At 49.5% G+C, this 12119-nt stretch overlaps 2 protein-coding genes across 2 annotated transcripts; both read left to right on the plus strand.

Moving 5' to 3' along the window:
- The first annotated feature begins 466 nt into the window (after window positions 1–466).
- On the plus strand, window positions 467–5194 carry LOC144119692 (acetylcholinesterase-1-like). Its single transcript, XM_077652256.1, has 4 exons — window positions 467–804; window positions 2326–2692; window positions 3330–4390; window positions 5041–5194. The coding sequence occupies exons 1-4, from the start codon at window positions 467–469 to the stop codon at window positions 5192–5194; spliced, it is 1920 nt and encodes a 639-aa protein (XP_077508382.1).
- A 4001-nt stretch (window positions 5195–9195) lies between these two features.
- Window positions 9196–11919, plus strand: LOC144118564 (uncharacterized). Its single transcript, XM_077651470.1, has 2 exons — window positions 9196–9580; window positions 11663–11919. Exons 1-2 carry the CDS (start codon window positions 9422–9424, stop codon window positions 11861–11863), a joined length of 360 nt encoding a protein of 119 aa, XP_077507596.1. The 5' UTR covers window positions 9196–9421; the 3' UTR covers window positions 11864–11919.
- Window positions 11920–12119: the final 200 nt, after the last annotated feature.

Here is a 12119-nt window from a genome sequence, read left to right on the forward strand (position 1 = left end):
AGATATACAGATAATGACGTAAAAACGAAAACTACGAGCTCTGACGCGCAAGTGACAGAGCGTACGAGGACTAACACACACACACAAAAGTGAAGTCTTTTGCAAAACGAATTCTAATAAGCTTAACGCCAAGGGAACAGTTACAGTAAGACCAGAAAGCTAGCACTTTTAGCTATATTACCGGAGGAAGTAATGCCAGCAGAAACAGTTTTAGTACGGCACCCAATCACAGCTCAGTCAGTCATGGTTGACGTGAGCAATCGTTTCGGCAACCGAATACAGCAGCTAAAGAGCTGAAAAAGGAAGAAGCCTATTTGAAGAAGGCACTGAAGAAGACTTGCCACACTAGCTCGTTCTTCTCACGCGTGAAAGAAGACACTGAAGAAGACTTGGCACACGTTCACGCTGTTCTCTCCGGTCGCTGCCTTCGTTCTGAGACTTGCAGCAGATTGCTTCTCTAGAAGTCATGGAGCGCATGACTCGCAAGCGAGCTCTGAAGAAAAAGCGCAAGTCCTCCACGCAGCCGCCGAGGTCGTCCGGTCTAGCTTCGCCCATTGCTGCGAAAATGAAGGCCGCCGGTGGTGCCCTGTCCCCCTTCCGGGTCTTCTCGCCGGTCTTGCCGACCGGGTCCGCCGATCCCTCGCTCTTGGCCACCGGCAGCGGTCGCGCCTCGCCGTCCAGGCAGCCGCCGCCCAAGAAGGACGCCTTCGAGGAGTGGTACGAGGCGGCGCACAAAATGAGTACGCCTCGAATGCAGGATTCGGGCCCGGTCCACAGAAAGCGGGAGAGCATTGGCTATTTGCGGTACGTGCCAGTTCTCTTAATGGAGGCCGCCGCGGTGGCAGAATGGTTACGGCGCTCGGCTGCCGGCGCGGAAGACGAGGGTTCGGTCCTGGCTGCGGCTGTCTAATTTCGGTGGAGGCGAAATTCTAGAGGCCCGTGTACTGTGCGATGGCAGTGCACGTTAAAGAACCCCAGGTGGTCGAAATTTCTGGAGCCCTTCACTACGGCGTCCCTCGCTTGTGTCGTTTTGGGACGTTAAACCCCCATAAACCAAACCATCTCTTAATGGCCCCGGCGTAAGAGAGGTGAAGGATGATGAAAGAAAGAGCACGCGCCGCCACTGGACGAGTGACAGTGGGTACTTATGTAAACTGATCGTCTGGGATACGACCAGCGTCGCGTACCGCTGTCACTGTTGCAGCTCTACGAAGCGACGAGTCTTGGAGATTGAACGGCGCGTTGTGAGTGCTCCTTGGTCACCGATGCTTGAAAGAATTCGCTCACTGTGCGTTATTAGTGATGTATAATTGCACTAGGTTGTCGCTTTCAAGACTAAGTGGCGTAAAGTACAATAAAAGCGGTGACGAAATATTCTCTGGCAATACACCGCGTTTCTAAGGGACAAAGAGCACTGGCGCTAAACTATATTTAGTGGGGCTGAGACTTTCAAGATGTAAGACCTGCCGCCACCCCCGATTTTCTTAATAATTAACAACGTGTACGCACAACAGCCTCGCTTCTACCATTATTCCTGCGGGGATTCACTGATGGAATTCTTTGCATGGCTCAGACGAGGCAAGCAACGGCAGGTTCTTCGCTGAAACCGTCCTAGAAAAACAAGATTGACTCGAAAGTAGCTAGATCCGAATTTACCTACTCGTATTACCTCCTGCTAGTGGCTAGCCTCCTGAGCTGCTTCCTTACGATGAGCGAATTCTTCTGCAAACTCGGACCTGAGCGACGCAGTGAGTGACAGTGGTTCGGTGGCTGCAAGCTCATAGCCCGAAGCCATCGCGTGGGTAGTTGCCACGAATTATCACCTCCTCCTGTAGCGCTTTGGGCTGAATAAGCGATTACAACGAGAGGAGCCATCTTGGGCCACCCTCTGAAAGTGTAACCGTTCATTAGCGAAATTAGCGAGCTACCATTGCGATAACAGACCAGGGCCTTTTATGGGTGAACAAGACGTGATAATGATGGTGATGATGTGAGAGATTTTTCCCCATGAAGGAAGACGATCTAGGGAAAAGGTACTGGCACTTTATCATAACCTTGATACGCTAGTTCAGCCAGGTGTACTTTTATCGCCACCACCGGCTAGTTTTTCCTGTCCTGAGCGCCATCGCTAGAGCTGGGAAGCTTATGAACCGGATTGTACCTAAACAGACTCTTATTGGGAATATAACGCAACCCAACGACTTACTCATGAAGACAGCCTGGAGCGACGGGCGACAGACATGAATTGGGTTTTTTCGTATCCCTCGTTCTATAGAACAATGCATTCTAAATGAGCGCTTTCACATTACTGGACTCCTTTTACAGTGGGTTCCTGCTAGGAGTCGGCGCTTTCTTCAGCATAGTCCTCTTCGCGTCCCTCATCGCCATCGCCTATTGGTATCCCTTAAAGCGGGACCGGGAACGCGACGACGTCACCCTGTCCGCCGCCTGCGCCACTGTGCGGCTTCAGCAGCTCGAAGTGGTGACAACTAGCGGTGTGGCGATAGGCAAGCCGGCCACCACAGGCAACGCATCCGGCAATGGCACGCAGGGCGTAATGCGGCACTTTTTCGGCATACCGTACGCCCACTCTCCCGCTGGAGCCCGTCGCTTCGCTGTGCCAGTGGCCGTCAGGAACTTCGAGCCCAACGGGTCCTGGCAGGCTATGGCCCACGGCCCACCCTGCCCGCAGGTGATTTGTTGCTACGATTTAGAGCCACTTTTTAGAAAACTGCAGGACGCCTGAACATTGGTTCGGTGTACCTGTCATTTCAAGAAAATGAACCTTTTATAGAACACAGTCTTAGTAAGGCGTGATGAAACACAGATTCACGGAAGAAAAAAAAGCGTTTCTCTCTTTCGGCTCCGGGACGAAAAAGATAAAGTGCTTTTGATTAACCCTTGGCCACCAGTATGGCCTGGATAAAATGACGTCGGCCCGACATTGTCGACTGTTTCCATTGCCTGGTCCACATATATATCGTGTGTCTGGCCCACCTGGTTAATATCCATTAGGCTAACGCTTGAATTACTGGCTACGGCACACTACGACAGTGACATGTGACATTGTAAACCCTACAGAACGCCCGTCTCATGGCGTTGGATATAGGATAAATTGAAGAACGCCGACCTTTCGAAAGCGAAGAGATGAACTCGGCAGTCATTGGGACTTGCGCTGTGAAGAAGTAACCGAGATTTCCAATCAGGAGCGGCACTTTTTTATAGTTACGGAGAGAACAGTAACACATTTTATTACACGTCGGTTATTAGACAATAAATGAGTATCCGTGCTACGATACTTCAGCGGCTTCTTTCTTTTTATTCATCAGGTCGGTCCTCTACTCGAGTCTTCCAAAGAGGATTGCCTGACGATCTCCGTCTGGGCGCCGTACATCTGTAACGACAGCGAACCGCTCAAGACTGTTGTCGTTGCCGTCACCGGTGACTGGTTACAGAACGAAGACGTGCGTCAGTACGAAGACGTCTGGCAAGAACTGGTCCTCAGAGGGGACCTCATCGTGGCCGTGCCCAACTACAGACCAGGAGTGCTCGGATTCTACGCGGGAGTCGACGACAGCAGCGCTCCGGGAAACGTGGGCATGTACGACGTGTACCTAGCGGTCGCGTGGATACACAACAACGCGGCCGCCTTCCATGGCGACGCCAACTCCATGGTCGCCCTGGGTCACAACTCCGGGAGCTTCATGCTGTCCTCGATCCTCTTCACCAACCACAGCCGCTACTTCAAGCGATACCTCCTACACGGGCTCTCGGTCACCACGGTGCTGCCCCGTAACGAAGAGTCGGGCGCTTCCCTCTTGAGCAACGCAATGCACTGCCCCAACACGGTGCCCAACGAACTGACGCGCTGCCTCCGGCTTAGAAACTTCACGGAGATCGTGGACAAGTCGCAGACATTCCTTCCTCTGCGGTTCGTGCCGTCTAGGTACCGGAAGCCACTGTCGGCAGAGCTGTACACGGACGATATGCCAGTGATGCTTCGCAACCTTACAAACGTCGATATACTCTGCGGCTCTAGCATTATTGAAGGAAACGAACTGTTCGACAAGTACGTAATTCCCGGCATGAAGCTCAACGATAACATGAGCACAGCGCAAGCGTTTACCCTCACCGGTAAGTTCTTTACCGACACGGTCACCCTGGACTTCGAAACCTTGTCGGAAGTCACCAAGGCGTTTCTGAGGCAACCGCAGTTCAACGGCTTGCGCAGCATGCTCACCGACATCGTAACAACCTGTCCCATGCACTCTCTGGCCAAAGCGGCAGTGAGAAAGGGCGCCAGGGTTTATCGCTATGCCTCCGCTGGAGCTCTGAAGTTTTTGGAACCGGTGCTCACGGTGGACGACATCGCTCAGTTTTCGAGAAAAGGGTGAGTTACTGTACTCTGTCATCCCTCGTTTTCTGTCTTTGTGTGTGCACTCTGAACTTAAATTCTGCACCCATAAATAGTCATTAAATTTTAAGTTATAAGAGTAATAGTAATAAGTAATAAGAGTGTATATCTCGCGTACTGTATACAGGAAAGTTAGGGCAACAAAAAGTTATCCACAGCGCCGAGCTCCAAAACCCACTGCACCGCCTTGGCCGGCGAGAATCTAATCAGTCATTTAATTTTTCGCCAATTCAGCATAATTTCTGATTATTGCAGCTTCGTGCACAAGTCCGCCTCACTGCTGACTTCTATATCCAGAACGCCGTGCGGCATTTCTATGTTACACACGGCGTAACATCCGCGTTTTCTTCACCTTCAGTCCGGATTTGTCCCAGCGATAGGCGCTGACGAAAACGCTCCTTTTGTGGTCTACACTTGAGCGCTGGCCAGTCATGATGGCCACTGAGATTGATTCATCCACAACAGCTAGTCACAAATGCGTAACGTGCCTTCGTAAGAGAGGAGTTTCATCACGTTTTGGTATTTCTCTGGTTGGCTTTCTTGCGCCCTCACTCGTCGGTTTTCTTAAGGTTTCCGCTTACTTACTGCAGCTGCGAGTAACGCTCTTATTCTCTTTCCTCGCGCAGGAAGGTCAGCGGTGGGTGGAAGCCATTCGAAGCAGCGGAGGACACCCTTCTGGTCGACGGAGACTCGCGAACTATGGCCGAGAGGTGGCAGAGCGAGACGTGCAGACTTTTGAACACAGTGACGGGCAACATTGAACTCTCCCGTCGCCTATAACTGCTTCCGACGCGTTGCGACAAAACGTACTGGTGTCTACTTCTAACTGCAGTGTTTATTCTCTAAATGTGCTGCATGTGGCGTAAGATGAATGAGTTTTTATTCGCGACTAGGCAATTGTCTTGAGGGAAAAACGCACATGTTTACTATGTAGGAGGAAATTTTAGTTAAAGCTTGTTTTTTTATTCATTAGCCGACAGCTCGTTAGAACGGAGAAACTGATGGCGCCTTTCCGCGCATGTTGCATTTTTGTTCTACCCGATAACCGCACGTTCATAACTGTATACTGTTCGCGTATACTTCACACCGTCGGATTTCACACCACCGTAAAAACTCGGCAGTTTTAAGCCTAGAATACGCAGAATTCATGGCCGGCCATCTGTTAACAGGAACATCGGGCCCACTGAACGATCATAGTGACATTTTTTTTATTCTTCACGAGTTCAGAGACAGCGTAATATATGCGGGCGTTGTTGCTAGTTAGCGGTGCTTTAACATTCAGTAGCTCTCCTGTACTTAGGAAGTCCGAATTATGATTAACACGGCAATGTAGGAAGCTTTAACAGCTGTCTATGCAAAACTCATCAACAAATAGCGTTGTTTTTATGCAGGTACGCACGTACGCACACAGTACACAGTTATGCTTGTGTACACATTAACGGGAATGTCTGTATGAGGAGGTCGTGTCAATTAATATTACTAGAATATTGGTTTTTGTTGGTTTCTGAGACCTATGTGACATTTATAATGTAACCGAATCAATTTCATTGTCATAATTGTACTGTGTTCATTCTGCAAAAGTGGCCTACTTAACACAGTATGGGAGGTAGCAAGTTTAGCATGCGGCCTGGCATTGATTAGATGAACTCCACGAACCATTCTTTTGAATTGTCTGATTCTAGCATTTGAGTTTATGGTATAACTTCACATTAGAAAACTGCATAGCATCCTCAAAACTGTGCACACCAGCACTTTTTGTGTCGCGGTCTATTTTGCTGATTGACATTTTTTTTTCTCAAGGGAAAACCCACCAAATATAAATCCCGCATGACTGTGCTGTCTACGAGTCCTGTTTTTGCCAATAAACAGTTTGAAATAGACTCTTACCGCGATATCGGCGCTAGCATAGGTAATGAACACTTGTGCTGAAAAATGACAGCGCGTCCGCCGACAGGAAATTCACGCTCGTAACCTGTCGCATTTCCATTACTGCTAAGGATTTCGGTCAAAGTTGGGTGCTGGCTTAGTCTGCTCCTATCAACTATTCTTGCCAAGAATGGGGAACATCAGCATTTATTATCCCTTAAATATAGTCATTCAGGCCTCGGTGGCTTGCCGCCGCTGTTTAGGCTTATGTCACGCACACCATATGGTTCCCGATAGCTTATGTAGCTCAGCTTATGTGTCAAACGAAACTATCGCAGTGGATTATTTTACGGATGTGGTGGGCGACGAGGCGACAATGGGCGGAGTTGGAAAGGATCGATAGGAACGCAGTGCGCACCATCACGGCCTTACCAAAATTTTCTCCCATCCCGATTCTGCAGAAACTTACGCATATGAATACACTGACAGAACTAATAGATCAGCGAGAGGAAACAAGGAAACTGAAGCGAAAGTACGTCATGCCCATAGCATCCTTGTACAATGCGGTGACAGTGCGAACACGTACAATGGCTGACCCCCCTATCCCGCTCCCACCCCCCCCCCCCCAAATTTTCCATATGAATTCACAACTATTATGACAAACAAGACTAAACTTCGTCGTAAAAAGAAGCCGAAAACTAGAAACCCGGTTGGTGTATGCCCATGAACACGTATTAAATATACGGTCGCGTCGATTCTAGAAACGGGCGGTAGAACCGCAGCCACTGTTCCGTCACACAGAGAGGTAAACGCACATCATGAATACGTATCAAACCATACGGATCCGCTTGTGATGGAACTTTACGCAGTGCGCGACGCTGTGGAGGCCATAAATAAGATTCTATAACAGAATCTCATATCTATAGGGTCATATCGCCATAAAACAACAGAAAAGAGTGACAAAAACACTATGTGTAACACAGGGGACCCATGCACTCAAGAAGAAAACAAAGATACACATCCAGTTACACTGGACCCAGGATAGGATAGGATTGGAAAACTTTTATTGAATCATAAGTATGTAGGCGATCAGAAGTCTTCTTGCTTGCTTCGCGTGTCGCTGTCTTCACGCTGCGCTGCAGGGAATGCTTCTTCAGCAAAGGGTGGTCCCTCAGTCCAGGGCTCCACTGAGTTTGGCTGCATCCCGTGCGTGCTCTACCATCCTCTGTTGGACGGCGAGCTCGCAGCTGACGAGCCGGCTCTCCCAGTGCTCCGCACTCGGGGGTTTGTGTTCTCGGAATGCGTTGTTTCGTTCGCATTCCCATGTTATGTGAAATAGTGTGGGTGTGGCCCCGCACCACGGGCATGTGCCCCTATATTGCGTTAGGAACATCTTGTTGTATATAAAGAGGGTGGGGAAGGAACATGTTTGTAATCTACGCCAATCTGTTTCCCCAGGAAGATTCTAAACACGCTGAGCAGAGAAAAGTAGAAGATCGTACACACCAAGTTTCAAGCACTGATGCATCCCCCACCGGGCTTTCTTTGGATGCCCGCTTGGCTCTCTCCATCTTAGCATCCTCTGTAAGAAAAGTACACATGCTCTCATTCCCCAGTGCACTTTTACCCTCCCTCATAACGAGATTGGAGGAAGCATCACTTCGAAGGATCAGGGCTGGGGTGACCCTTACCAATTCGGTCACGTGCCGATGGGGCTCTGAAGAATACGCAAGACTCACCATCTGCCCGAAGTGTTCTGCACCGGCTGCAGAGGTGGATGTTCGCCAGCTGCTGTGTTCTCGTGCTGGGACAAGGGCCTCAAGGACAAGAATTTTGCAGAAAGTGGGTCTAACGGCGGCAAGGGACGAGGATTTCTCCAAGTGGCTGTCCGACAACAATAAGAGCAGGAGCCTCCTCCGGTTCCTGCCTAAATGATTTCCTTTAATTAGCATCCAGGGAACCGAAATTATGCCTTTATGGAAAGATCGAGTGCGAAAAAAAAGAGAATAGACAGGACGAACAGACAATGGAAGATTTTGCTCGGGGTTGATACGCATCGGATTAGGGCATAATGTTTACATTATTCGAATCAGTGTTATGTAGAAGACGACGATCAGCGGGCAGTACCGCAGTACGGAGCGCTGTCACGAAGGCAACAACAACGGTACGGTGTTACGAAGGCAAAACAACAGCAACAACAACAACAGCGACGACGACGACGACGACGACGACGACCACGACGACGACGACGACGACGACAACAACAACAACAACAACAACAACAACAACAACAACAACAACAACAACAACAACAACAACAACAACAACAACAACAACAACAACAACAACAACAACAACAACGACGACGACGACGGAGCGCTGGCGCTAGGGCAGCGGCGAACATACAACGGGACAACGGACGAATTTTCTCGGGGTTGGCACCCATCGGATTAGTGCTTACGCACTAAAACAAAATAGTGAATGTGTGGTTACCTGTGTTTTTCCTCGCTCGTGGCGCTGCTTCCAAAAGACAACAAACTAAAAGAGAGAGAGAGAGAGGGTTTATTGATAGGAAAGGCAGAAAGGTTGGCCTGAAAAATAGATATCTGGCCTGCTACTCTGCTCTGGGGGACGGGAAGAGGAGATAAAAGAAGGTCACGATGAGGGACGATGATGATGAGAGGAGGCAGATGAAAAACTACTTTAAAAAAAAAACAAGCCACACTTTCTGACATCACAAACGCGAGACAAGGTCCGTGTCGCTCAAAAAGCGTGAGAGCGCTCGCGTTGCCTTTACAGTTCTAAATCTATCTGGCCAAGCGCCGAGGATCAAATCCTCAGAGAGGAGCGATGTGTCCATAGGCTTCAGAGCAGATGCGAGTATGAGTCTTTCACGTGCATACGCTGGACACGCCACTAAAACATGTTCTATAGTCTCTAGCACGCCACATGTGGTCGGTTCGAAACTAAAAAGCCCGCGCGTCTGTCCTTAGATGACAAACGTTCTCATCGCTGGCCGGATCGCCACCGCCATCGCCATGGTCGCAACTACAGCGCTAGCATCGGGTGAGAAAAACAGCGCACTGAACGCCGCCATCGACGCCAGCAAACGCAGTCTGAGTGAGAACCTCCCCGGCGCAAATGGCCGCATGGCTTCGAAGCTCGGACACCTGGCCCTGTTGTCGCCGGCTTCAATGCCCGGCTTCCACCTGCTGCCGAATATCGGTCCTTCACCCCATGGTCGTGTTCTCCATCGCCTTCGTCGTCATCGTAGCGTTGGCCGTGGCCGCCTTCTTCCAGGTACTCGCTGTTATATTTCCGCAGATAAAGGGTAGCGTTGTCTAGCGCTGATATGGTGACGTACCAGTCTGAGCTAGGTAGATTCACTTCGCTGGTTGCGTCGAGAACGAAGCTCTAGAGGTTTTATCTGGAGACTAGAGACAGCCAGTAAGGTTAGTGCAATTGAAATCTTTAACCGCACATAAGGTTCATATTATTGTGCCTAGAATGTGCAGATTTTTCGCTGGCTTTAAACACGTCATAAAGAGCTTTCTTTTGCGACTGGATGACAACGACAAATCAACGTAAGCTTTGATTGATGCATTTTTTTTCAATTTCTTTGATCAGGGACAGGTTTGTGCTTGCATTTTCCCACTCTGGAGATCACATCTGCAGGGGTCAGGATGCAGCAGCCACGTCTTTAACAGTGCTAAGCTCAGTAGCTCGAAGCACCTCGCTGTGTTCCCGCTTCTAGCTCGGAAAAACCACAAATATTTAGACTGCCATGGCATCTGCTGATATTATTCACCGCAGTAGTGCCATATTCCGTTGGCATGCTTGTGCAACATTTACAACTCAAGAGCAATAGCGTTCAGGGCGGTGCAAATATTTTTGAGGTACTAGTGCTCGGTTTATTTTGCTTTTCGCCGGTATGTTAAGTTTGGAATGCCAACGGGACCCGCCGCGGTGGCTCAGTGGCGCTCGGCTACTGATCCGGAGTTCCCGGGTTCGAACCCGACCGCGGCGGCTGCGTTTTTATGGAGGCAAAACGCTAAGGCGCCCATGTGCTGTGTGATGTAGGGCGCTCGACTACTGATCCGGAGTTCCCGAGTTCGAACCCGACCGCGGCGGCTGCGTTTTTATGGAGGAAAAACGCTAAGGCGCCCATGTGCTGTGCGATGTCAGCGCACGTTAAAGATCCCCAGGTGGTCGAAATTATTCCGGAGCCCTCCACTACGGCACCTCTTTCTTCTTTCACTCCTTCCTTTATTCCTTCCCTTACGGCGCGGTTCAGGTGTCCAGCGATGTATGAGACAGATACTGCGCCATTTCCTTTCCCCCAAAACCAATTATTAATATTATTATTAATGTCAACGGGACAAGACGCCGCAGTTTTGCAAGCGAGATTCATGATACTCTCTTGCTTAGTCTCTCAGAGGCGTCTTGGGCTTTTCGCGAGGTCAGTTTTACTTCGCTAATTTGGAAAGCTTTCATGGATATTCATGCCCATCGTTGTAAGAGATGCGCGATATTTTACTTCTGACTACTCGACTACATAGGTGGCAGCCCCGAAGCCCCGTTTGTTTTCATTTACTCTGATTGTCTGCTATTTCAAAAACTATCTAGACCGTATCAATGAATTTACAATTAAGTAGAGTGAGCAGTATTCATCTTGTCATTGGTTAAGACATTCTGTTGCGTGGATCGAGAAGTGTAATAGTATAAATGCGACCATACGAGTAGTTTCTCCTATTTTTTTTCGATCTCTTATACGCACGTTGTGCAAAGAAAGCCAGAAAAAACACTGTTGGCAGTTTGATGGGTTGTGTATCACACAAAGCTGCCGTGCATTCTAAAAAAAAATGTGCGCTGTACGGGTGTAGAGCGCGGAAGAATGCACTTCCATAATAATTGTTTTTTTTGGGGGGGGGGAGGAAATGGCGCAGTATCTGTCTCATATATCGTTGAACACCTGAACCGCGCCGTAAGGAAAGGGATAAAGGAGGGAGTGAAAGAAGAAAGGGAGAGAGGTGCTGTAGTGGAGGGCTCCGGGATAATTTCGATCACCTGGGGATCTTTAACGTGCACCGACATCGCACAGCACACGGGCGCCTTAGCGTTTTTCCTCCATAAAAACGCAGCTGCCGCGGTCGGGTTCGAAGAATGCACTTCCATACAAATTGACACTGAGTAGAGAACTGTGCAGGTGAAAAAAAAACCGCAACGCTTGAAAAAACAAACACAAGCTGACAATACAGGTATGTAGAAAACAGCAGCAAAGAGTTTGGTGTTGCAGGCGCGTCCAAACTCATTTACGCTGCAAGGGAATCGCTGATTATTGTTCGTAATGGGTTTATAAATGAACAAATGTCACCGCCACAGGTTCCGGAGCGCGTCGAGGCCATCCCAGTGCAGCGACAATTGAGGCAGGCCGCTGTCGACGCGGGGAGTTCGAGCGACTTTGACTACCGTGTGCCCACCACGCTTGAGCTGACGGACAACACGGAGGAAGCAACGCTGCGCACCGTTCTCTTCCTGCCCAAAAGGAGGACAGGCACACCGGCGAAGAAGGGCCGGCGGTGACCTCCGCCACTTTCTCATGGTCCATACAGTACACTGATTTCCCATTAAAATGAGCTGCGGGACAGTAGCAAGGTGGCACCCGTTTCCAGTTGTTGCTGTTTAACCTGATGAAGTCAGTATACAGGCCTTGCTCAGCCCGTTTTAGATCCTCAGTGTCAGACGGTACATCCGGCTGTCTTTATGCGCCAATGTTTACGAGCCAATCTGAGCTCTGAAAACTGTCCAGGAGGATTATATGCCGATACGTAGCCGCTAA

This window comes from Amblyomma americanum, chromosome 2 (genome assembly GCF_052857255.1).
Source record: "Amblyomma americanum isolate KBUSLIRL-KWMA chromosome 2, ASM5285725v1, whole genome shotgun sequence".
Classification (NCBI taxonomy): domain Eukaryota; kingdom Metazoa; phylum Arthropoda; class Arachnida; order Ixodida; family Ixodidae; genus Amblyomma; species Amblyomma americanum.